Below are 27,045 nucleotides of genomic sequence, written 5' to 3' on the forward strand. Positions count from 1 at the left end.
GTCCGGAGCTAAAATGCTCTCCCGTGTTCTTTTTGTTTTTTTAACACTTTTGCTGTTTTGAGGAAAATTTTCATAAAAGTGCAAAAGGCAACAGCTCTGGTCATCCAAAGGTACAATCACAAGAGAAGCAGACTCCAAGAGGAAATGTCTCCCTTCCTGTCTGCCTTTTGCACAAGTACAACTGGAATGGAACGTTCCCTTTTTAATCTCTGTATAAGTCCAAGAGGTTTTAACTTCCTCATTACCTCAGGGTCTCTTATGGTCTGGGATTTGAGGAGGCAGAAATGCCCACCTCTTCTGGATGGGGATATAAAGGAGGTGAGCAGAACGGGAGATCACTCAGTCCTGCTTCCCCATGAAGTCCTCACCTGGCCTCATTGTACTCCTTACTCTCCTGGTCCTCGATGCCTTGAAGCCTGCAGCCTGTGGGAAAGGTGAGTGGTACCTAGACAGAGATGACCCTTGTAGACATATTAGACCCCATTCCAGATAACCTTGGTTGAAATATAGGCATGCCCTGACAGGGGATGATGGGATGCAGAGTGGATTCCAAAAATTCATCATCCCGGTCTCACCTCCTTCTCCAGACTGTATTCCCATGCTGAGAATCAGCACTGGTCAAACAAACACTCCAGCAGGCGAAGGGTCAGTTGTTTAACTGTTGTTTAACTTTATTTACATAATCTATTTACAGTTGCATTTCTTGGCTTCAGAGCATAGCATTCATAGTCCATCTCCAGCGAATGCTCAACGCCGAACTCCTCAGATAAGATAACAACATTCCTCAGTTCCGAAGGAAGTTCCAACCCTCAAAGGCAGGAAATCAAGCCTGATAGGTCACAGTAATCACAACAGGCTGTCAGTCAAAACTAGCCTGCTGTTAACTATTTCATTACTGAAAATACACACTCTAGCTCATCAGCAGTAAACACTTGATTTACATTTCATACAAATACAACCGTACCCCAACATGCCCTGCATAGGCCTCCTTCATCCAACACTTTAGATGTGCCCAGATGTAGAGATTTGGACCAGAGTATGTTATAAATGACTGGGTCATGGAGATCTGGGAGATGGCTGACCCAAGAGTGCTTAGAGGGCCATGTCAAGAGGTCCCAGATGAACCACTAGATGGTCTCCTGGGCACCAGTAGCAGCTGCTCTGCCTTCTTGCAACCCAATCTAATCCCCTGACCTCACATTGCTGCTGGCATACAAGTGGCATTAAGGAGTGCAACCAGATGGGGAGCTATTGATGGGTTTTGCTCACCAAAAGCAAAGGATGGAAGAATCCCAGGAAGGAGAAAAAGTGATATTATATTTTACTCTTGCTATGAGCGAGGAAAGTTTGCTCTAGATTTCTAAGTCATCTTGAGATACCTGATTTGAACAGCACACACAGGCAAACTGCAGAGTTTTTGTTCCAAATCAGGAAGGCTTTTATCTTGCAATTCAGTAGGAAAAGACTATGAGCCGCTCTGCACACAAAGCATGTCCTCTCCTTCTTTTACTCTCAGCCAATTTGTCCCATGTTGATCTCTCTCTTTCTCGAACATGCATCAACAATCAGCAATGCACAAACATTACCAACCAACCCACGACATATTAGCTTATTTGGCAGCTAACATGCCTTGGATGTTAATTCAGATTATTGTCATGGTTGGTCTTGAAAAGGTCCATTTGGTTGGTTGGTTGGTTGGTTGGTTGGTCGTGCAGCACCCAGTGGCTCAGTGGGTTAAACTGCTGAGCTGCTGAACTTGCTGACCAAAACATCGGCGGTTTGAATCTGGGGGGTGGGGTGAGCTCCCACTATTAGCCCCAGCTTCGGCCAACTTAGCGTTCGAAAACATGCAAATGTGAGTAGATCAATAGGTACCACTTTGACAGGAAGGTAATGGCACTCCATGCAGTCATGCCAGCCATATGACCTTGGAGGTGTCTATGGACAACGCCAACTCTTCGGCTTAGAAATGGAGATGAGCACCAATCCCCAGATAGTCGGATATGACTAGACTTAACGTCAGAGGAAAACACCAGTCAATTCTGGTGTGAGAGAATCAGCCATCTACAAAGACGTTGCCCAGGGGATGCCCGGATATGTTACTATCCTGTGGGGAGGCTTCTCTCATGTTCCACATTTATACAAGACCCAGACAATCACATATGATATTACATCATCCATCCATGCTTATTTGGCCATGACTCATGACTGCAAACATGCTTCATAGTTGTATCAAACACTCAAACTTCCATTGTCATGATGAGCTACCAATGAGCTACTGGAGATGCTGTCACACTTGGTTCCCCACAAAATCCTGACAGAGACCAGCTCTAGGATGTACATGCCATTGCAATGCTCCAGCTGCAATTTTTGTTTGCCTGCCTCATGCAATCAAGTTCTTTGAGTGGGTTCTAGTGGGACTCCAGGAACACCCCAGGATCTCATCTCACTTCAACACAAGAGATCTTCTGAGAAGGAGAAGAGCAGAAATGAGTGCCCTGCACCAATCAATCCTGCCCATCCCGGAAACGCTGGGAATATCTGGACTTCTGGGGGGGGGGTGCAAGAACTGTTGCATGAGATGTCTCATTTATTTATTTATTTATTTACAACATTTATACCCCGCCCTTCTCACCCGAGGTGACTTAGGGCGGCTTACAAAAATTGGCAAAATTTAATGCCCAAATTGCAACCATAAAAACAAAACAATATAAACAGATCTGTTAATAACATTTTTAAAACACATTATAAAAACTTTAAAAACATATATATAATTAATTCCATTCATCCGAGATCCTCATGCTTCATCTTTAAATCAGGCCATGTCAACTTTGTCATTTATTCATCAAAAGCTTGGGCACATAACCATGTTTTCACGACCCTTCTGAATCCCAGCAGGGTAGGAGCCTGTCGGATATCTCCAGGGAGGGCATTCCACAGTCGGGGAGCCACCACCGAGAAGGCCCTGTCCCTCGTTCCCACCAGCCGCACCTGTGAGACAGGTGGGACCGAGAGCAGGGCCTCTCCAGATGATCTTAGTGATCTTACTGGTTCATAGGAGGAGATACGTTCGGACAAGTAGATTGGGCCAGAACCGTTTAGGGCAGGGGTCCCCAAACTTTTTAAACAGGAGGCCGGTTCACGATCCTTCGGACCGTTGGAGGGCCGGACTATAGTTGGCCACCAAGCAATAATAATTAATAATATCAACAACAACAACAACAACAACAACAATAATAAAGAGGGTTGGAAGAGACCCTTTGGGCCATTGAGTCCAATCCCCTTCTGCCTTTGTGCACCAAAAGCACAAGCAAAGCATCCATAACAGATGGCCACCCAGCCTCAATGTTAATAATAATAATAATAATAATAACAACAACAACAACAACAAAGAGGGTTGGAAGAGACCCCTTGGGCCATTTAATCCAACTCCTTCTGCCTTTGTGCACCAAAAGCACAAGCAAAGCATCCATAACAGATGGCCACCGAGCCTCAATGTATAATAATAATAATAATAATAATAATAATAATAATAATAATAATAATAATAATAATAATAATAATAATGGTTGTAAGAGAAGAAGAGACCCCTTGGGTCATTTAGTCCAACCCCCTTCTGCCCTTGTGCCATGGGGGCCGGGTAAATAGCTTCGATGGGACGCATCTGGCCCCCGGGCCTTAGTTTGGGGACCCCTGGTTTAGGGCTTTATAGTTCAAAACCAGCACTTTGAATTGGGCTCACAGCATTGTGTTTGTTCTTTCTTCCAGGAAATCCCGGAAAATGCCCAACTCCACCTAAAGGAAAACATGAACCGTGTCTAAAATTCTGCCATTCTGATGGTGGTTGCCCTAAGCCCATGAAATGCTGTGAATGGCAATGCAGGAGATTTTGCCTTATTCCTGAGTGAAATGGGTGAGCCGGTTTACCTTGTGGCATCTCTGATTGAGTCCATTTATGGTTGATCCTCCAAGAAGCTTCTAGGAATCCCCCGCTGGTTCTCTCCCTTCATTTCTCTGTCACTACAATGCAGGGAGGAGGGCAGGGAGTAGGCAGTCTAAAGCAGTGATGGCCAACCTATGACACACGTGTCAGCACTGACACGCCTAGCCATTTTTGCTGACACGCTGCCGCATGCAGATTGATTGGATGACTATGTCTTTTGTGGCCAAATTTGGTGTGATTTGGTCCAGTGGTTTTGTTGTTTACTCCATGGGAATTATGCACATTACATTTATATATATAGACTAGCTGTGCCCGGCCACGCATTGCTGTGGCGTTGTCTGGTGGTGTTGGTGAGAAATTGTTGAGGTAGTGGTGGTATTGAATGTCTGTTATATGGTTGTCTTTATGTTTAGTATGCACACTGAAGTGGATTATATGGTAGTGTGGAGTCAAGATAATCCAGTTCAAAGCAGATAATATAAGATTCTAAATGGGTTATATAGCTGTGTGGAAGGGCCTTGAGTCTACACTGCCATATAATCCAGTTACAATCTGATAATCTGTGGAAGAGGCCTAAGTGAGGCCTAACTGTGCCTGTCCCCTGGGCTGAGGAGGTTGCTAGGAGACCAAGTGGGTGGAACTTAGCCTTCTAACTGGCAGCAATTGGATAAAAACTATTATTCCTCTCCCTGTAATTAGGACTTTATTTTTCTTTTCTTTTTGCTGTATCAACCTAGAGCCGTGAATGATGGGTTGTGTTGTCAAATTTCGAGGTTGGGGGGCCTGTAGTTTTGTTGTTTTGTCCGCTGCCCTGATGCCATCACTCTTTTATATATATAGATTATATTATTCTATTATTATTCTATTATAATTGTAATATATTATCATATTATTACTATTATATTACTATTCATTATTCATGACTACATTGAAACCAGAATAGAGAGAAATCAGCGTGGAAACTGCAAGAGGTAGCATAGATTGTTGTACATGGAAATAATGGTAGTAAATAGTTTTTGATTTATTAAATACAGTTATATATTACAATTATACATTTTTTTATTTAAACTATACATATTGCGAAATTATGTTGTTGTTTTTCTCAAAGTGACACACCACACAAGTCATACCAGGTTTTTTGGTGAATTTTGACACACCAAGCGCTAAAGGTTGCCCATCATTGGTCTAAAGGATGAGCAACAGCCCTGGATCTAGACCTCATCAAACCATTGTCCCACATTCCCTGCTCTTGGAGGGCTACAACATGAATACAAAAGTAAATCAAGTGGTTGTCTGGGACTCCTGGTAATCTGATCCCTTTGGTTATCATCTACAAAGACACTTTGGAAGCAGGGTGCCACCAGGAGAAGAAACCCTTGATATCCCAGATGAAGAGAAGATGGTTGGGCTCCTCCCTGGGATGGGAGAAAAGCACTCTATACATGCTCAGTGTTCTTCCTTATTGCTATTCAGGTTTTCTCCCTGTAACCACATTAAGAGAAATGATATGACTGAATCTAAAAATGATATGATTGGATCTAGGAAAAGTACAATGCAAAAACAGTATGTCTCTTCCTCTCCCTCTTCTATCTCTGGCTCATTCATCTTTTCACAGTCTGACCTTGAAAGAGGCCTAAATCCATAGAGAGCAACCAACTGAAATTTGGCGCAGCTGGTTAGGAGCCAGCTGCAAGATCACTACTGACCGAGAGGTCATGAGTTCAAAGCCCAAGTTGGATTGAGTGCCCAACTGATAAATAGGCCCAGCTCGTTGTCGACTTAAGCAAGCCGAAAGACAGTTGCATCTGTCAAGTAGGAAAATTTAGGGACTGCTTATGCGGGGAGGCTAATTTAACTAATTTACAACACCATAAAAACGTCCAGCAGCGTGAGTGCCAGATGAGGAAGTACACCATCAAAAGGACTCATTGTTACAGTGGATGATAAAGCAGCAGCTCCTCCTGTGGCCAGAATTGAGCATACCCTCATGAAGCAAGGAGCTGGGAAGTTAAATAGCCTCTGTGTCTGTCTGTCTCTGTGTTGTTTGTCTAATGGTATTGAATGTTTGCCATATATATGTACATTGTGATCCGCCCTGAGTCACCTTCGGGGTGAGAAGGGCGGGATATAAATACTGCAAATAAATAAATAAATAAATAAATAAATAAAATGTCTGACCAGAGGTCCTCTGTCCATCTACTCCCAGAGAAACTGTATCTCACTCTGCACCATCTCCATTTTCCACATTGGTGGTCCCAATTATTCTCTATTCACACTTCTCCTACCTTTGGTAATAAATTCTCCAGCTTCAAGAGACAGAACCTTTTTTGCTTGCAGGGAGGTGGTCTTTCTGAGTGTTCCCCGTGATATCAGGTGGAGAGACTTTGCAAAGACCCTGAGTGGCTACAGCCAATGACCAAGAGACAACAGTGTGTCATGAAATATATGATGTATGGTTTGTATGAAATTGTATGAAAGGTGTATGAATGCAGCCTAATTGGGCCAAAGATCCCATCCTAAGGAATAAGGCCTGGAAAACAACTACAATTCAGGGACTGCAGTTAAGAATTGCTGGTGAGACCCGTGACCAATGATTAACTGTTGACATTGCTGACTTGATGAACTTTTGGTGGGAAAACAACTTGTTTACATTGCCAAAGACAATGATTCTTTTAAGTAAGGAAGTCAACATTTCTGTAAACATTTCAGAAATGTTTACAAAGTTCCTTATATTATGAAGGAAGCAAAAAAGGCTCCTTTAAAAAAATATATATTTATTAAAGATTTGGGGGTGCTCAAAATGTGGTAAACAAAAAGAGGAAAGTTGGGGTGTGAGGGAAAGATAGATTGGGGAAGAAGAAGAAGAAGAAGAAGAAGAAGAAGAGGAGGAGGAGAATATGAAAACGAGAAGCCGGGGGGAGGGATTTGGTAGGTAAAAAGTACAGGGGGGGGGGTTGCTTCCAATCTCTTCCATTGTAATCAACATCACATCAATAATATAGTCCATGTTCTGTCCTTTCATCTCGTTTCCCAACACCCATATCTTTGCATCTTCTTAAAATTAAATAGGGCTTCGTACATTTCCTTGTTTAAAGAAATTTTTAATTAACGACCAAGCCGTCCCAACTTGTGGATTTCTCTGGTGACTTCTGAGCTGTTGGTTTAGGTTGTCCATACTCATGATATCAAGTATTTTGAGCAGCCAATCTTCTAACATTGGTAAATCTTCAGTCTTCCAATGTTTTTGCATATAGAATTCTCGCCGCTGTGACAAGATAATTAAATAAAGTGGGTTTTTTTTCAGATTGAAATCTATTATTCCCGGTAGATAATACTCCGGTTTTAATTGTATTTTTATTCCTAGCATCTTCTGAATTGCTTCATAAATAGTCCTCCAGAACTTGGTAGCCTTCTTACAAGTCCACCACATGTGGGAAAATGTTCCCACATGTGTTCTGCATTTCCAGCATCTGTCTAAGGTGTTTTTGTAACATTTCGCCAACTTATTTGGGGCTAAGTACCATTGGTACATCATCTTGAACCAATTTTCACGTAGGTCATAAGCACTGGTAAATTTAATTTGCTATTCCAAATTTTCTCCCAGTCCTTGATTTTTATGCTGTGACCAATATTTGCCACCCATTTAATCATGCAATGTTTATTGCATATTTTTGTGATCACAAAAATATACAAAGTTGTCAGCTCACCACAGCCGCTCCTGAATGAACACACGAGACTCTCTGTGTTATCACCAGAAACTTTTACTGTAGGAAACATGAACATCAAAAAAGCCAAGAATGGGAGGCTCCGGCCAACCATCCTTTATATACCATCCCCCTCATTTGAAAAGTCTCTTCCCGCTCAGCAAAACCCCGCGCAAATTCCCCGCCAAGTCCAGCAGCCGTTTCTTCTCCGAGTCCTGAGCCGCAGGTGTCTTATCAATGTCAGTGACCCTGAAACTCAGAGCCACATCCAGGCTCTAGTAGCAGGGTTCTGACATGGCGTCCTCCTCCCCTTCGTCCTGGAAGGAAAAGATTAAACACAACTATTGTTCTCCGCTGTCCAGAGTTCCTTTATACTTTTTTAACAGGCTGCAATGGAATACCGGGTGTACCTTTCCTAGGTCCTTGGGTAGCCTCAGCTCATAGGTCACTTCGTTTATTCTTTTTGCTACCCTGAATGGCCCTATATAGCGTGGAGCCAATTTTTTAGATGGGAACCCCAATTTCAGGTTTTTTGTGCTCAGCCAAACCAGATCCCCTTCGCCCAATTTGTCCCCCTCTCGGCGCCTACGATCGGCAAAGAGCTTGTACTTCTTTTGTGTTTCCCGCAATGCCTCCACCACGGTCTGCCACCCTTGCTTAATTTTGGCCGGCCATTCCTTGTCGGTCTGGCCCTCTCCTTCCTTCCACTCGGGTAGCCTGGGGAAAGGTGCCACCTCCTGTCCGTATACTATTTCGAATGGGGCACGACCTGTGGCCGAATGTACGGCCCCGTTAAAAGCCATCTCAGCAAACGGTAGAAGGTCCGCCCAATCATCCTGTCTATAATTGGTGTACATCCTCAAGAATTGGCACAGTGTTTGTTGGGTGCGTTCGACTCCCCCGTTGGTTGCGGGATGAAAAGCCGAGCTCAGATTCCTTTCTGCTCCTAACAGCTGTAAGAATTTTCCCCAAAATTTTGCAGTAAATTGGACTCCCCGGTCGCTAATTATTTTGTCGGGACACCCATGTAGGCGATATACATGCTTCACATACAAATCAGCAAGTTTTTCAGCTGAGGGGAGTTTCGGCAGGGCCACAAAGTGTGCCTGTTTTGAGAATAGGTCCAATATTGTCCAAATGTATCTGTGGCCTCTGCTGGGGGGTAGTTCGCCTACAAAATCCATGGCCACGCATTCCCATGGCCTCATGGGCTCCACCACCTTCTGCAATAGCCCCTGGGGCTTCCCCGGTGGTGTTTTTCCCTCTGCACATAATTCGCACTGCGTGACGTACCCCCTGGCGTCTTTCCTCATTCCGGGCCACCAGCATTGTTTGGCCAACAGTTTAATAGTCCTGGTGGGGCCTAGATGACCCGCACCCTTGTTATCGTGGCACTTCCTTAACATTTCTCGTCTTAAACATTCAGGAATATACAATTTCTTATTTACAAACACCAAATCCCCACACAATTCTCCCTTTTCCTTGTTAGTTTGTAACCATTTGTCCATTCCATACGCTCGCTTCAACTCTTCCTCCCATATTTCTCCTCCCCCCGTGGAAATGGCAGTACGTTTGTTTTCTTTGGCCGCTTGTGCTCGAGTTAGTACTGCCAGGCCCCACTGCTTATCTAGGAACAGGCTCCCTTCAGATTCCTGAATTCCTCCCCCGTGCTGAGGCATCCGAGAGAGAGCGTCAGCGAGTATGTTATGTTTCCCCTGGAAGAATCTGAGTCTGAAATCAAAACGGCTGAAATATTGGGCCCATCTAATTTGCTTCGCTGATAGTTTACGAGGGGATCTTAGATACTGTAAATTTCTATGATCAGTCCACACCTCAAACGGTGTTCCACTTCCTTCCAGAAAGTGTCTCCAGCACTCTAGTGCTTTTAGAATCGCTAAGGCTTCTCTCTCCCAAATCGGCCAGTTTTTTTCTGTATCGCTAAACTTTTTTGACAGATAGCCACATGGCTTCAGGTTCCCCCCCTCGTCTTTCTGCAGCAGAACTGCCCCATATGCCCGGTCTGACGCATCGCAATGTAGTACAAAGGCCTTAGACATATCAGGGTGCTGTAGGACAGGTTCCTCAGTAAAACGCTTTTTAAGGGCTTCGAAAGCTTCCTGGCATTCTATTGTCCATGTCAGTTTGGCCCCTGGGGCCTTCACTTTGGCTGTTTCTCCCCTGCCTTTAGTTTTTAACAAATCCGTTAATGGCAAAGTGAGGCGCGCAAAGTCCTTGATAAATGTTCTATAGAAGTTTGCGAACCCTAGGAAGGATTGCAGCTGCTTCCGTGTTTTGGGGGCTTCCCACCCCCTCACGTCTTCCACCTTCGCAGGGTCCATCGCCACTCCCTGGGAGGAAATCCTATACCCCAGAAAGTCTATCTGGTCTTTATTGAACTCGCACTTGGCAAGCTTCGCATACAGTTTCGCTTCCCTCAACTTTTGTAGGACTTCCCTGACTAGTTCTACGTGTTGTTCCTTAGTTCGAGACATTATCAATATGTCATCTAAAAAAATAAAGACTCCCTTGTACAACAATGGATGCAATACTTCGTTGATTAATTGCATGAACGCGGCCCCTCCCCCGCACAAACCGAAGGGGAGCACACGATAATTGAATAATCCGAATGCGCAGGAGAAGGCCGTCTTCCACCTGTCCTCTGGTTTGATCTGCAATTTATGGTAGGCCTCAATTAAGTCCAATTTAGTGAATATCTGTCCTTCCGATAACTGGGCGATCAAGTCCTTCACTAAGGGTAGGGGGTATTTATTTACAGTACTGATTGCATTTAGGCCCCTGTAGTCAATGCAGAGCCTCAGCGTTTGGTCCTTTTTCCGCCTGAACAACACAGGCGCCCCTAGAGGGGAATTTGAAGGCTCTATGAAACCCCTCGCTAGGTTTTTATCAATGTATTTTCTCAGTTCCTCCTTTTCCCTAGCTGACATCGGGTATATTTTTGCCTTGGGAAGCTCTGCTCCTGGGACTAGCTCTATTTTCACTTCAACTCTCCGCTTCGGTGGGAAATTGTCTGCTTCCTTCTCATCAAACACGTCCACAAAATCCCGATACTCTGGGGGTAATTTATCTGCCAGTTCTGCTATTCTGATAGAGTCTTCCTCCCCCCTTTTCCCTGGCTCCCTCTCAACTTCCTGGCTCCCTTCTTCCAAATTCATCCTGAAGATCATGCTCTTATCCTCCCAGTTGATTTGCGGGTTGGCCTGCCCCAGCCACGGCATGCCTAGTATAACATTATAGCTGGCTATTTGTGATATCACAAATGACACCTTTCCTTCCCAACTCCCTATCTTACACTTTACATCTTCGGCACTGTACTTAGCTAACGATCCCGATGCTGTGGATCCGTCCAACTGCGAAAAAGCTATTGGGGATTCTAGGTTCGTTCTTTCGCATCCCAATCCCTCGGCTAATTCAGGGGAGATGATGTTCCTGGAACATCCACAATCCACAAATGCTTTGCAGGTTGCTTGTTTGCTGCCATTTTCAAGCTGAATGGGGACCACTATCATAGCTTTGTCCTGACTTACCAACCCCCCCGAGTGGTGCCTCATCGGTGGTTCTTCCTCGGCGCGTTTTCCTGCCACGGCTCTGGGTTTGGGCTGGCCTCCGCCTTCCCCTTTTCTCTGCCAGCACTCGGCAGCCCTGTGGCCCAACCGGCTGCACACGAAGCAGCCACTCCTGCTGGCGCTCACGTTCCCTGTCGGCTCCGTTCTCCTCCCGGCTGGGGTTGATCCCTCCTTCCGGCTCCCCTCTTTCATCTGCGGCCGCTGCTGTAGCCCTCCTCGGTGCCTCCTCGCCTGGGCCAGCGATGTCTCGACGCGCCCCGCCAGCTGAATCCATCCGCGCAGTGTGTCAGGCTCATCACGATGCACCGCCCAGGAGAGGATCTCCCGCCTGAGACCCTCTTTGAAGAGTTCTATCTTTGTTACTGCAGACCATTCCGGCACCTTTTCGGCGAGGCATTGGAACTCCTCCGCATACTCAGATACCGACCTCTGCCCCTGGGAGACGGTCTTCAACTTCTCCCTCGCCCGGATCTGCTCCAGTGGATCTCGGAAACGGGTCTCCAGGGCCCCCATAAAGCGTCGGAGTGACCCCAGACATGGGTCGCACCGCGCGTGCAGCTGAACGTACCAGCTGGCCGCTCCCCTCTTCAACACTGCACCAATGGCCCGTATCCGGCTGGATTCCGTTCTAAAAGTGTGAGCATTGTCCTCCATATAGCCCCTCACCGTGGTCAGGAAAAAATCCAGTTCAGAGGACTCTCCCCCAAACTCGATCCTTAGTTCCTCTCGTCTCGGTAGGGGTCCCTGTGGTGGCAATCCCCAATTCTCCGCCCGTCGCAAGCCCCCTTGCGGACCAGTGGGCCCCGCTGCTGCTTCTCTTGGCCCTGTGCCACGCCCGGCATTCGCCAGGGGCACCAGGGTCTCAGCTGGGAGCGTAGCTGGGATTCTCGGAGGTTTTTCCCCTTCGTCGTCACTCTCCTCCACCCGCGTCAGGCTTGTTTGGGTCTTGGGCCGGGCGCCGGGCTCCTTTCGCATTTCCCTTCCCTTCGGTGCTGGGAGGTCTGCAAAGCCCTGGCTGCTTCCCACGCTCACGTCCCACATTGAGCCAGCCCGAAGTTCCCTTCCTCTCTCTGGCTCCGCCAAAAACGCCAGGCGCTCCATCGCCCTCGACATCACTGCCAGGGTGGTCTCCATCGCCGACATCCTCTCCTCCAGAAACACCATCCTTTGTGGGCCTGGGGAAGGTGAACCTTCCTCTCCTCCGGTGCTGTCTCCCCGCACCACTCCACGCCTCTGGGTTACCCCATTTGGCTGGGCATAAGCGGTGGATGACGCCAGGGCCGCCAGCTGGTGGAACTCAGCGTCCGGCTCGGGAGTGGCCCTTTCCGACCTTCCTCCTCCTGCGCCCAAGAGCTCTTCATCCTCCACTTGCATGTTACACCTCACCGCTACAGCGGGATGGTGTCCGTATTCTTGGCTTAGTGTCAGCTCACCACAGCCGCTCCTGAATGAACACACGAGACTCTCTGTGTTATCACCAGAAACTTTTACTGTAGGAAACATGAACATCAAAAAAGCCAAGAATGGGAGGCTCCGGCCAACCATCCTTTATATACCCTCCCCCTCATTTGAAAAGTCTCTTCCCGCTCAGCAAAACCCCGCGCAAATTCCCCGCCAAGTCCAGCAGCCGTTTCTTCTCCGAGTCCTGAGCCGCAGGTGTCTTATCAATGTCAGTGACCCTGAAACTCAGAGCCACATCCAGGCTCTAGTAGCAGGGTTCTACTAACTTGGTCAACTGAGAAAGAACAAATTAAGAAAACAAGGCACCTTGATAAGGAAAACCAATTAAACAAGGTCAACATGTGTCCAGGAATTGATGGAATCAACATGTTTTAGCTGTCTATGCTTCTATGATGCTGTTGGTACATCTAAGCTTTCTGTAACATGCTATTAAGAGCTTCCTATGAGTTCATTTGCTTCATCTTCTGGCACTTGCATCTGCTTTGTTTCTGAACTGGGCTTGTCAGGCTGATGGGTGTTGTTTGCTTCCATATCTGCTGAGGGCATTTCTGTCAGCACTTCCTTCTCAACACTGGAGCTGGGCATGAACTACTCCCTTCATCATGATATATCCCGCTTCCCAAGGGGGACATGGTTTGGCATGATACTCTGAAATGGCCCATCTTACCTGTCCGAACGTATCTCCCCCTATGAGCCTTCTAGAACTCTTAGATCATCGGGGGAGGCCCTGCTCTCGGTCCCACCAGCCTCGCAGGTAAGGCTGGTGGGAACGAGGGACAGGGCCTTCTCAGTGGTGGCTCCTCGGCTGTGGAACACCCTCCCCAACAACATACGGCAGATACCAACTCTCCTGGGCTTCAGGAAAGCCTTAAAGACATGGTTATGCATGCAAGCTTTTAATGAATGAGAACATGGACTTTACATGACCTGTACGAAGACTTGAGGATTCTGGATGAATGGATTTTAATCTTGGACATTCTTAAAATTTTATATAATGTGATTTTATTTTCTAATGGTATCTGTTTTATATGAACTGTTGTTTTGTAGATTGTTTTATATGAATTGTTGTTTTTACATTGTTTTTAGGCATTGAATTTTTACCTGTTTACTGTAAGCCGCTTTGAGTCTCCTCGGAGAGAAAGGCGGGGTAAAAGTGATGTAAATAAAATAAATAAATAAATAAATAAATAAATAAATAAATGAAACTGAGGAACCAGGCTAGAGTGTGGACATCCATGGTGTCTTCCCAATAATGCTTTCCTGGTTCATACCCAGTTTGCTCAGAGATACTGCAGGCATCCTCTCCTCCTCTATGAATCCAGAATTTGAGCCACCTTGAACTCCTCCTCCCCATCAATCAATATTGAAGGGTGTGGTGTCACACAAACACACAGCCTGGATCCTGGTGATCATCTGTGGCAGGAACCAAGAGGGAACAATGGGACATTGGCTGGATCCACAGAATGAGGTAATTGCAAGCAGAATGCCGGGCTGTGGCGCAGCTGGCTAGTAACCAGCTGCAATAAATCACTACTGACCGAGAGGTCATGAGTTCAAAGCCCAGGTCGGGTAAAGCCCCCGACCATTAAATAGCCCGGCTTGCTGTTGACCTATGCAGCCCCAAAAGACAGTTGCATCTGTCAAGTAGGGAAATTTAGGTACGCTTTATGTGGGAGGCTGATTCAACTAATTTACAACATCATAAAACTGCCAGCAAAACACGAGGAAAGGAATGAGGAAGTACAGCCACTAGTGGACAGTGAAGCAACAGCTCCCCCTGTGGCCGGAATCGTGAAGCTGGAAAAAATGTTAAATGCCTCTGTGTCTGTCTATATATGTTGTTTGTCAGTTGGCATTGAATGTTTGCCATATATGTGTTCATTGTAATCCGCCCTGAGTCCCCTTCGGGGTGAGAAGGGCAGAATATAAATACTGTAAATAAATAAATAAAATAAATAAATGCCACAGGGCTTTTCTGGGCCATAGTCCAGTAGGCATCCACAAAATGGACATCCAGCTTCCGGCATGGATGATGATAGAATCACTTTGAAGGAGAGGTACAGGGGGCAACTGGTGGAAAGTCAGACCAATTGTCATGTATGTGGTAACACATGGCCTATTGGGGTATTCGGTGGAAACCTGTGCTCAATGGGGTCACACTCTCCCTGAAGTCATAGGCCTGCAGTTTGAGGGTCATCCTGGATTCAGCATAGACACTTGAAGCTCAGGTGTCGGTAGTGGCTGGGAAGGCCTTTGCACAGTTAAAGCTTGTGCGACAACTGTGACCGTACCTCGAGAAGTTTGACTTGGCCACAGTCATTCATGCCTTAGTTACCTCCAGGTTGGGTTACTGCAATGTACACTACATAGGGCTGCATTTGAAGACAGCCTAGAAATTCCAATTAGTACAACGGGTGGAGGCCAGGTTGTTAACAGGAGTGAATTATAGGAAGCTGACAACCCCCCTATTGAAACAGCTCTACTGACTGCCAATAAGTTTCTGGTCCCAATTCAAGGTGGGTCCAGCCTGTCTTTGTGACCGCATTTCCTTCTTTGTGTTGAAGTGGGAATGATTGTATATAGAGTTGCCTTCTCCGTCGTGGCCCCCCGGCTTTGGAACTCTCTACCTAGAGAGATCAGGCAGGCCCCTACCCTCCTCTCCTTCCGGAAGAGCTTAAAAACCTGGCTGTTTCAAAAGGCCTTCAATGTTTAGTTGTTGCTGGATTGATCTATCTGTCCATTCCATAATAGTCCCATTGTTGTTGTCTTGCCATTTTATACCGCACTTTATCATCCAACTGTGAAATTTCCTTTTCCCATTTCGTATCACTCTGCATTTCGCCTGGGATCTACGAATTAGTCTCCTGTTTTTAACACTGTATCCTGCTTGTTGATTGTAATGATTGTTTTTATTGATGTTGATGTTTTTTACTGGGATAATTGTTTTATTGCTTTGTTACTGTTTTGTTTGTTTTATCGGGCCTGGCCCCATGTAAGCCGCCCCGAGTCCCTTCGGGGAGATGGGGCGGGGTATAAAAATAAAGTTGTTGTTGTTGTTGTTATTATTATTATTATTATTATTATTATTATTATTATTATTATGAAATGTAATTGAGTTATAGTGATGCAATGTGAGCTGGAGATTGCATCATGCACTGTCTGCTGTCCACTATGCGAGTGTGTAAAGAGTTAACTGTGTATTGCATCAGACAGCAGAGGTGGTTATAAATAGCTCCCTGTGTTATCTGTTCTTCCCTCTGCCTTTCTTGCACTCTGTCTGTATATATCGTCTTGAGAGTTTTCCGTTTTGTTAGTAAACCTTTTGTAGATAGCCAAACAGGCTTCAGCCTCTTTATTGGTGCCAGTGATTCTTCGTTGATCTTCCTCTGCATTTGTGTTTATCCAAACCACGCGCGCTTTGACACTTTGGAGGCTTTTAAACAGGGGGTGGATGGCCATCTGTTGGGGGTGCTTTGAATACTATTTTCCTACTTCTTGGCACTTGAGAAACAAGACGCCAGTGCCTCCCAGTTTTGTAATGACTTTTGAACCATTTTTTGTATGGATCTCATATGCCTATAAGAATCAAATTAGGCTGAGGGCATGCTTCAACTTAGAAGCAATAGAGTTAGTTAGAAAGCTTAGACCCAATCCATTTCTGTCAAGAAAGGTAACTCTTACATTTTAATAGACCTTTTGAAAACTTTTAAGATTGAATTCTGCATCTCATGTTTTTTTATGCTCAAGAATGCTTCACCGCCACACAGTTTCATTCTGATTGTCTTGAGCTAAAATGCTATCCTAAATATTCCTTTTGTTTTTTAAATGCTTTTGTTGTTTGGGTGAAAATTTCCCTAACAGTGGGAAGGGCAACAGCTCTGGCCATCCAAAGATACCACCACAAGAGAAATGGACTCCAGGAGGAAATGTCTCCCTTCCTGTCTGCCTTTTGCACAAGTACAACTGGGATGGAACGTTCCCTTTTTAATCTCTGTATGGGTCCAATGGATTTTCATTTCCTCGTTGCCTCAGGATCTCTTATGGTCTGGGAAGTGATGCAGAAATACCAGTCTCCTCTGGAAAGGATATAAAGGAGGCAGGCAGAGCTGGACTTCTCTCAGTCCTGCTTTGCCATGAAGTCCTCAACTGGCCTCATTGTCCTCCTGACTTTCCTTCTCCTCGGTGCCTTGATGCCTGCTGCCACCAAGGAACGTGAGTGGTACCTGGATAGAGATGCCCCTTCAAGGCATCTCTGATCCCATTCCAAATAAGGCATTCTTTCAAAAATACGCATGCAGGCCTCCTTTGTCCAACCTTTCAGAGCCATCTTGGTGTAGAGATCAGACCAGAGTTTGGTAGAAATGAAGAGCCATGGAGATCCAGAAGGTAGCTAACCGAGGAAAGCTAGATGGTCAACAGGTTCCACTATCCAGAAGAGATAGAAGTGCTTGCTATCAAGAATCTCATCCCTTAATAGTATGGAGGTGGTGTCTACCAGTTCTGGATGGGGTTACATTCCCCTTGAAAGATATAGCAGGATGGGAGATATAGATGGGTTGTGCACAAGGAAAGGGTAATCATGGGGAGAAAGCAGACTGGCAGTGGGATGAGCATAGCATTGTGTAGTAGCAATGGTCCAATTGCAATTGCCTCATGCAATGAAGTCCTTATTTATAGGGTAGACAGAAGAGCCCTAGGATCTCATGTGACTTCAACACAAGAGGTCTTCTGGGAAGGGGAAGAGCATAAATGAGTGAGGGTCTTGCACCATGCTGACGTTCCCACTCTGGAAATGTTGGGGAATTTCGTTCGGTGAAGAAAGCAGACTGACAGCAGAAGTTGTCTTCAAGATAGTTTACTTTTGGCCAAGAGCAGGTGACAATGTTAGCTAATGCCCAGAAAATGCAATGCCACACCTTGCCTGTAGTGGCTTTCCAATTTATCCAATTTTACAGAAGAATGCACAGAAAGCTAACTGATAATGGAATTTGCTGAGTATTATAATCCTTTTGGACATGCATAGTTGCCTTGTAACTTATATAACTCATTACTCATCACATCAGGTGAAGTGTCCATAGTTTGCTCCACGTATGTACTATCCTCAGGTGACATGTTCATAGTTCATCCTGTCAGAGCGGTTTTCTAGGCACACACGCAGCAGAAGTCGCTGACGAGGAAGCTCTGGATAAATAACCATGCTGCAGTCTTCAGTTATCTATCAAAAGTTTACTTATGAACGGAAATCTCACAAGACGATACACAGCTCTCATGCAGGCACACACGGGAAGGGACAGAGAGAAAAAGATAGGAAGTAGAGGGCTATTTATCTCAGTCTCTGCTGTCTGATGCAATCCAAATTTAATCCTTTACACACTGGCATAGTAAGCAGCACACAGTGAATGATGCAATCTCCAGCACACATTGCACAACCATGACTCAATTACATTTAAACAACTCTATATACAATCATTCCCACTTTAACACATCCCACGTATGCATCATCCAGCAGCCAAATCATTACTGCAGTTTGCAAGACCTTATATTGTGAGCAAAGAGCAAATGTCAGGCAGAACATGTCCTGTCAACACTTTCATGGAAAAACAAGATTTTTGAGTAAGGGTCATCTAGGTAAGGGATTTTTAGGGTTTTTAAATAAAATATTCAAGAGCTGCTCCATTAGAAATACTGCATGGCAGCTGCTTTTGGAGTGGTTTGCCCCACAGCTTTCGTGTTTCTTCTCACTTTCAGAATGGATGCACATGCTATTGTATGATAGCATGGTCATCTGCAGTTTTCGCTTGTCTGGCTCATGGAATAAAGTCATTTCACTTTTCTGGATTCTGTTTCAATTTCTCATGCCAAGCAGACAATAGTAGGCATGACTAGTGGGAATGCAGGAATACCCCGGGATCTCATCTCACCTGCGCCAACCTGTCCTGCCCGCCTTAGGAATGCTGGGATTGTCTGACTTGCTGGGAGGTGCCAGAACTGCTGTGTTTCTTCTTTTTTACAGTTAGGAAAGGGAACTGCCCACCTTCACCTCCAGGAAAACTTGAACCATGTACAAAATTCTGCAAGACAGAAGATGACTGCCCTATGCCCATGAAGTGCTGCGACTATAAATGCAAGCAAATATGCATGGCTCCTATGGAAATGGGTGAGTCTGTTTCCCTTGTGCTCCAGAGCTCAAGCTAGAAATATCTTCATACACTTTGCAGTGGTTGGAGATCCTGATTAAGGAGCAAAGAGAGGAATGGCTTGGAGCAATACACTTTATTTATTTATTTATAGGTAAAGGTCAAGGTTTCCCCTGATGTTAAGTCCAGTCGTGTCCGACTCTGGGTGTGGGTGCTCATCTCCATTTCTAAGCCGAAGAGCCGGCGTTGTCCGTAGACACCTCCAAGGTCATGTGGCAACTGGCATGACTGCATGGAGTGCCGTTACCTTCCCGCCAGAGCGGTACCTATTTATCTACTCACATTTTCATGTTTTTGAACTGCTAGGTTGGCAGAAGCTGGAGCTAACAGTGGGCGCTCACTCCGCTCCCCGGATTCGAACCTGGGACCTTTTGATCTGCAGGTTCAGCAGCTCAGCGCTTTAACATACTGCGCCATTTTAAGATAGGAAAGTTGCTCAAGGTTCTGATCTAATCTACCTCCATTCTAGAGAGAAGCAGAGAGAGGAATCATGAGAAGGAGAAATATCCCTCAATGTCCTGGGCGCACTGACAGTTCCAGTAGCTTCTCCTAAAAAAAAAACATAAAATAAAAAAAAACAGTGAGCCACAATGAAGCTTAACAGTCCAAGGTTAGGAAATCCAAATCTAGAAGTCTTTTGAAGTCAGGCCATAAAGGTTCGAAGCTGTGAGTCAGGGTGAGCTCCCGACTGTCAGCCCTAGCTATTGCCAACCTAGCAGTTCGAAAGCATACAATGTGAGTAAATCAATAGGTATCACCTTGGTGGGAAGGCAAAAGGGCGCACCATGTAGACATGCCGGAAAAAAGATTGGAGATGTCTACAGACAGCAGGTTCCTCGGTATGGAAAATGGAACAAGCTCACCTCCCCATGGATGGAGTTGAGCATCGCCTCCAGATGCCGGAGGTGAAAAGGGGAGACCTTTACCTTTGTCTGTGTATTGTTTGTCATTGTTCACTGTGTAAAAGGCATTGAATGTCTGCCTTATATGTGTACTAGGGTTGTCCATATGTTCGTAAAAATTCTCCTACCGTAATTATTTCGTATTGTTCCCGTTTTTTGACACGAGTATTGAAACGTTTTCCCTGGGCGCAACTGGCAATGTAATACGATCCATCGTTGGCCCATTCTGTAATTGTGTCTTAAAATTTTCGTTAATTTTTTTCCTCCAAAAAATTTTTTTTTAATATTTTTTAAATATGATTATTTATTTATTTTTTTTGTTTCTGCAACCTAACATGAACGGGAGCCTAGCGCAGCCTAACATGGCTCCCGCTCCCTGCCAATCAGAGTCTTCCACGATGGCTAAAAAAGGTGGGGGCTAGCGTCCTCCGCGTCCACGTGTAGAATCGCTATAAAAATCGCCTCCGCACGGAGCCAAGCCATTCTTGGGTTGGGATACCGAGGAGAGAGGGTGGTTCGTGCGCGCCGTGAAGCTGAGAGGGCAAAGTGACTGGGGGTAGAGGGTTGTTGCTGCTTTCTTAGATATTGTGTTGGGGGGAAATTGGCTTGGTGCAGAGTCCTTGCTGTGGATGTTGGGAATTTTTTTTCCAAAGGAGTCTGCGTCCCTCCCTGCTAGTGCTGAGCTTTGGGTTGGTTCCTTCTCCTGAGGTAGACCTTTTGCCTTTCTATTTTTCCTTTTTTGGAATAAAGCAATCACCCCATAAGCCTTTCTTTCCAAGCCTTAAAAGGAGGGAGCTTGAAAATTATAGTTTTCTAAGCACATCTGTGTCCCTGTAAGTGCTGAACTTCCCTCACGCTTCGTTTATAATCCCAAGCCCCCGGGCTGAGTGTTATTGCATCAATTACAAAGACACACATTGTTTTCAAACCTAAAAAGGTACATTGGAAGGAATAGTTTCCAAAGGACGTGGGGCACCCGCCAAGGCATTGCTTCCCTCACGCTCCATTTCTATTCCCAAGACTTGGGCTGAGTTTTATTTCTGCAATCACAAAGTCAGACATTGATTTAATTCAATAGAGGGTCCACAGCAATTTATAGTTTCCAAAGGACGTTGCCAATCCTGTCAAGGCATTGCTTGGTGTGTGCTGCATTTCTAATCCAAAGTCCTCAGCCAGAGTTTCATTTTTGCAATCACAAGGTCAGCCAGTGGCACCATTGATCAAAAGGTTCAAAGGCAATTTATAGTTTCCAAAGGACGTTGCCAATCCTGTCAAGGCATTGCTTGGCGTGTGCTGCATTTCTAATCCAAAGTCTACACAAGTAGAAGAGGGACTTTTACAGTGATAAGAACCCAATTGAAGGAAATAAGACTTTCAAACCAGGAACAGGTTTCTTCAAATATTGAAAAATAGTGTATTATAAAAAGTTATGAAAATTCGCCAAAAATCATAGGAGACAGGAAACATTCTGCAAATTGTTGAGCAAAGAGTGTGAAATGTGTTCTCCCACTGTACCAAATTTGATGAGAATAGCTCAAGAAATGAGGGCGGGAGACCCCCAGAAAAGTCCCCCCCCCGGTTTCCTGTTTTTTGGCGATTGCGCATGCGCGTCCGCCATTTTAGAAACATTTTAGAAACATTACAAATTTTCGGAAATATCCAAAAATTTTGGGTGAAACATTTAGAAATAATTTCTACATCGAAGAGCCGGCACCCCCTACTTTAGAAACGAGAATTGAAACATTTTTTCCATCGATCGGACAAGCCTAATGTGTGCTGTAATCCACTCTGAGTCCCTCCAGGGAAATAAAGCAGAATATAAATAAACTGTATTAAAGAACTCAGGTCTAAGGTTAGATTCACAAAGCATTGACATGATTGGTACTCAAGTAGAAATAGAGACATTTTCTACAACAAAGCAGACTGCTGTCAGCTCCTGGATTTATAACTTCCAATCAAGGTCTCGGCTGCTGCTTAATTAATGAGCATTTTTCCGATGTCTGGAGGGATCTCTACATGTCCCTGAAGGTTCAGCAAACCGCATAATGCAGTTTTCTGGTTCCATTCAATCCATTTATTACAGGATGGGAGAAAAGCTCACTACACATGCTCAGTATTCTTTCTTATTGCTACTCTGATTTTCTCCTTGTAACCAAATTAAGACAAATGACTGAATCTAAAAATGATGGGACTGGATCCCTTTTAGGAAAAGTGAGATGTAAACATGGTGTGTCTCTTCACATTCCCTCCTCCACCTCTTTCATCTTTCCACAAACTGACCTTGAAGGAGGCCTGGATCCATGGAGAGCAACCAACTGAGATGCCTGACCAGAGCTCCTCTGCCCATCTCTCGCTGCTCCTAGGGAATCCAATTCTTGCTCTGCACCATCTACACTTTCCACATTGATGGTCCTAATTCTGCTCTGTTATCACTTCTCCTTCCCCAGAAAATAAATACTCCAACCTGAAGAGTCCAGGCCTTTTTTGACTTGCGGGGAGGTGGTCTTCTTTTCCTGAGGGTCTTGATGACCGTGGCGCCAGCTTTCAAATTGATTTGAACCCGCAGCGGAGAGTTCCGCAGATCCATCACCAAAGGAATGGAGCGGGACCGCAGCAGACTATTATTAAAAGATTTTTTTTTCTCTCACTTTCCCCTTCCCTGGACTATGTAACAAATCCCCCCAATAAAAGTAGCATTCATTTTTTAACAGTAACACTTTCTATCTGGTTATTTTGTGTCTTTCCCTGACTCCTTCTTTTGCACGCAATCTCTCTCTCTCTCTCTCTATCTGACCCGTCCGTCCCTTTAACTCTGGCTGAGGCTCCTCCGCCATAGATTAATACAGCGGGCGATACAAATTGGCTCATATCTTTATCAAAATTACCCCTAGCACGCTCCTCTTTTAGTCCTAACCCTTTCTAAGGCTCCTGACTCAAGGACCACCAACGGAACCAAAATCGGTCCAGTTCTCGGCACCTCATCAGCTGACTGTCAAACGGAACCGACTGCTCCTTTCAAGCCAGACTGCTCTCTTCCAGCCTTATCCCGGACTTTCCTCTCCCCGCGACCCGCAGGATGGTTTTAAGAGATCACTGGTCCCTTTCTGTGAACTGTGGATGGGGGATCGCTCTCCCGCTGGGGAGACATAGTTCTCCAAGGACCTTCACCCTCTCTACAGCTGCCAGGAAGGTGCCTGGACGGGCGCCCTCCACGTTTCATTCACACCTTCATAATTTTATGAATGAGAAGAACACTCTTCCCCAGACCAACCCCTGAACTTATGAAATCCTATACTTCCAAAGACTGCAACTCACATGTACCTCTTCCCCATGCTATTTCTATGAATTCCTTCCACCACAGATGAACTCTTTTCCCAATGTATCCATGAATTTTCATATTCTATGTACCTGGGCACCCTCATGAATCACTGTTATATGAATTTCTAATCGTTGGGCTAACCTCATGAATTGTAAAATCATGCTGCTAAAACTCCACTTTTATGAATTTCCATATTGGGTTCTCCAGATGTTATGAACTTCGTTCTTATCAAATATTTTCAATTGTTTATATCATTCATGATTCCCCTTTATGCAATGTAACTCACTTTTATGGATTCTTCCTTATTTCCATGAAATCTATCTGCCTATATGTATTTGTACTCTTTGGGATCCCCGGAAAATATGTATTTTTCCCAGCATGGTTTATATTCCAACTTTATTTTATTTTTCATTTTATTTCATATAATTGCCAAGTCATGAAATCAAATAGGAAATATTTTGAACTCAACCTGAACCCCAGAACCTATCCCATTTCCTATGACCCAGGCTTCCCTTCCCAAAAACAAAAGGATAATCCGCCACCGCTTAACCCAATCAAATTCAGATTGCATGGACAATATAGGGCTTGAGTCGCCGAATTCGGAGTGTTGACCTAAAGGTGATTCGCCCCAAGGCAAACATTGTCATATCTCACCCAAAGGAAAAACCAGGACACCTCAGGAAGGCGCCCTGCAGAGCCTGTCAATATGGCTCATCACCACCCATCTTTACTTCCACCTCTGACACCCCAAGGCATATCTAAAATCTGTATACATGACAGAAACCCGGACATCCTTGATTGCTGCCATTAATCCCTTTAGAAATCGGTCTAGCAGGAATTAATCCGATATTTCCTGCCCTGTCACTTCATTGTTTCAATAACTCCCGCCTTCTCCTTCCTGATTGGCTCGAGTAGAGACAAAAGGCAGCTTCCTATTGGGCCAACAGAGCAAGGCGGGAAACGAAAGCCCGCCTCATTCAACCCTCTAGCCTATCAACGATCAGATGGGCGGGGGAACGGGGCGGGAAATTCAAAGGGCTGTCAGACTGAAATTTTGTATAAATATGGCTTTATTTTGATTATGTGGTACCCTAGTAGACCGAATGATCGCTACTAGAGTCCTCTTCAGCTGAATTGCTCAATAAAGACTCCTTGGCGGATTTTCCTTCAACTTTGGCGGACCTTCTTCATTTCGGCTTCAGGTTGTATTGCGGCTCATAATTCTCCTTTTGGCTTCGCCAAGGTCCGTTCTCTCAGGACCGGATCGGGTCTCTCCTTAAGGGCCCGATCCCCCAAAACGCGGTCGACAACAGTCCCAAAGTTATTCCTCTCCACCAAGATGAAATACAGATGGACGTCTTCTCACCAATGGCCTGGACACCCATCCACACCAGTTACCCTTAGAAATTCCTCATGCCATTACTGCTAAGGCATGGGAAAGGCCCATAAGCATGGTGTGGATGGGCCCACTCTGGGCACAGCTTTCTTATGAGGGCTTGAAGGGCACTTTTTCTTGCCCTTTGGAGACATGAGATGGCCAGGTCTGGTGAATCAAGGGTCTAGTTTTACTGAGAGAGAGAAGTGCATGAAAACTACAGGAAACTACAAATTACAGGAAAGGAGATTCCACCTGAACATTAGGAAGAATTTCCTCACCGTGAGAACTGTTCGGCACGGGAACTCTTTGGCCCGGAGTGTGGTGGAGGCTCCTTTGGAGGCTTTTAAGCAGAGGCTGGATGGCCATCTGTCAGGGGTGCTTTGAATGTGATTTTCCTGCTTCTTGGCAGGGGGTTCCATAAGGTCTCTTCCAACTTTATGATTCAATGATTCTATGTCTGCCTCCCACCCTTTAGACCAGACTCCCAATGGGATGGGAGTTCTGAGCTCTTATGTTGGAATAGAGTTTGCCCAGGCTGCCAAGTCATTCTCGTAAAGAGCATGTGTTCAGAAAGTTCCAGAGCATTTGACTATAGCCTAGGCATTCATTGGCCATTCACAGCCTCTCTTCAGATGAAGAACAATTCCTCAGTCTTTGCTCCATAGCTCTTTCCCCAGTTGATATATGACCTTCTTGGGAACAACATTTACCAAGTAATCTTCTTGGTCCCAGTTTGTTCCTTTGGAGGGAGACCAAGGCAATACAAGACCCTTTTATGTTTCTAGCAAGAAAAGGCAGATGGGGAGTATAACAGGGAGAGGACAGGGGAATACTTTGGCAACACAAAATACAAATATAAATGCAAGAGGGAGAATTTCTTCAACTTGTCAGAGTTGCAGAATTTACTGTCTCTGCTGCCAGCATTTATGTAGTCAGAAGCCTCTTCTTTTAAATTGGGATTTTGAGAGGGGGGGCACTTTGAATGAAGAGAAACAAAAACTGTTTGTTTATTTGTAGCTTGTAAGGTAAGTGAGCGTAATGGTTTCAGTAATAAAAATACAGTACAGATGCTTAGTGGTTACAACAATGGCTTGGGGTTTTTCTTTTCAGAAAATGTCACTTTTAAAACTGGTTTTTGTGTGGCTTTGTTCATCCAATCCAATTCTTTCTGGATTTAAACAGTTATTTCTTATTTCTTGGAGGCTTTTAAACAGAGGCTGGATGGCCATCTGTCGGGGGTGCTTTGAATGCGATTTCCTGCTTCTTAGCAGGGGGTTGGACTGGATGGCCCATGAGGTCTCTTCCAACTCTACTATTCTATGATTCTATGATTCTATGATTCTACGTTACAATATAGCTCTTAGTCTTTCTCCTCTTAAAGTCTTTAACTATATTCTCCTCAAAGAGGTTATCTTCAAAAACACGGTTCTCGATCCTAAAACCAATTCCTCAAACTGGCTTCCAAAACCTAGGCTACCTAACTGAATTCCAGAGCCTGATTAACTGTCTGCACTTTAAAATCTCACTGGCTAACTGCCCAAGCTAACTGAAAAAGAATGTTCAGCCAGCCTTTAACTGCCAATTTGGCTCCGCCCATCTCCGGTTGTTCAGCAACTCCTCATTTCCATTCAGCCAATCAGGAAGCACCTATGCTAATGGCTGCTCGGTGGCTCCTCCCCCAGGCCCTGCTGAGCTGTTGCAGCTGAAATCTACAAAATTCTAAATCAACCTGGCCCACAAATTGGTTGCACACAAATCCTGCGAGGTGGGCCACATTCCAACTCTATAAGGTAGGCCAGATCCATTACAGGGAGCATGGATCTTTGGTTAGAGCAGAGCTGCCTTTAGAGTAGAGCTGCCTACTCTGCTCATATCCCAAAGGCACCAGATCCTATCAGCCTTGGTTGTTGCTTGGATGGGTGGCCACCAAGGAAGCCCAGCTGCTGTAGGTTCTACTTCAAAGGAAGGGGATGATAAGAAGATACAGGAGGAAGAAGAAAACGAGGAGAAGAGAAGGAGTGATGTCCAAAATCTCATAGTCCATTTCACGGCATGCCACATCCAATCAATTCCAGCAGAGACACTGAGAGTTTGGGTGGAAGATCAGATATAGTTTATTGTTTTGTTGGCCAAGAAAGGATGCCAAGAGAATTTTCCCAGGTCAATATAAACCAGTTATAAGCATGGTCATTTTATAGACATTTAACAGACATTTGAAAGAACATACACTTGCAAATTGGTGCAAATTACAATCTGCAATCTTATTGGTGTAAAAGTGCATTCATTTACAAGTTGTGATTGGCGCACAGTATGGTAGGAAAAATCAAAATATTTTATTGGAGAAATCATTGAGGTGGTCTCCTGTATCCCCTTCCACCTGGGATGGGATTACTTTGGGTAAACAACGTCTGTTGACTGGCATCAGCCGGCAGAGGGGAAGGTTCCCTTGATGGGACAATGGCTGGCCTTCCAAACTGCTTAATCTTCCAAGGGAGCAGTCCATTATGTTGTGTGTGGGATCAGTGAATTCTCTGCCAGGGGTTTTAGCTGCACCCTC

General features: G+C 45.1%; 2 protein-coding genes and 1 long non-coding RNA gene across 3 annotated transcripts; 2 read left to right on the plus strand and 1 right to left on the minus strand.

Moving 5' to 3' along the window:
• LOC103280498 (uncharacterized) lies at positions 1-6,218 on the plus strand. The gene is made up of 3 exons (XR_010005686.1): positions 1-434; positions 3,769-3,913; positions 5,052-6,218. It is a non-coding gene; the product is annotated as an uncharacterized LOC103280498 (long non-coding RNA).
• Positions 6,219-7,488: 1,270 nt separating this feature from the next.
• LOC134298570 (uncharacterized) lies at positions 7,489-12,948 on the minus strand. Its single transcript, XM_062979206.1, has 2 exons — positions 11,193-12,948; positions 7,489-7,964 (listed from the first exon to the last, which is right to left on the minus strand). The coding sequence occupies exons 1-2, from the start codon at positions 12,774-12,776 to the stop codon at positions 7,923-7,925; spliced, it is 1,626 nt and encodes a 541-aa protein (XP_062835276.1). The 5' UTR covers positions 12,777-12,948; the 3' UTR covers positions 7,489-7,922.
• A 3,854-nt stretch (positions 12,949-16,802) lies between these two features.
• LOC134298573 (porwaprin-a-like) lies at positions 16,803-22,505 on the plus strand. The gene is made up of 3 exons (XM_062979216.1): positions 16,803-16,904; positions 18,706-18,849; positions 22,239-22,505. Exons 1-3 carry the CDS (start codon positions 16,826-16,828, stop codon positions 22,277-22,279), a joined length of 264 nt encoding a protein of 87 aa, XP_062835286.1. The 5' UTR covers positions 16,803-16,825; the 3' UTR covers positions 22,280-22,505.
• Positions 22,506-27,045: the final 4,540 nt, after the last annotated feature.

The sequence above is a fragment of the Anolis carolinensis genome, chromosome 4 (genome assembly GCF_035594765.1).
Source record: "Anolis carolinensis isolate JA03-04 chromosome 4, rAnoCar3.1.pri, whole genome shotgun sequence".
NCBI lineage: Eukaryota > Metazoa > Chordata > Lepidosauria > Squamata > Dactyloidae > Anolis > Anolis carolinensis.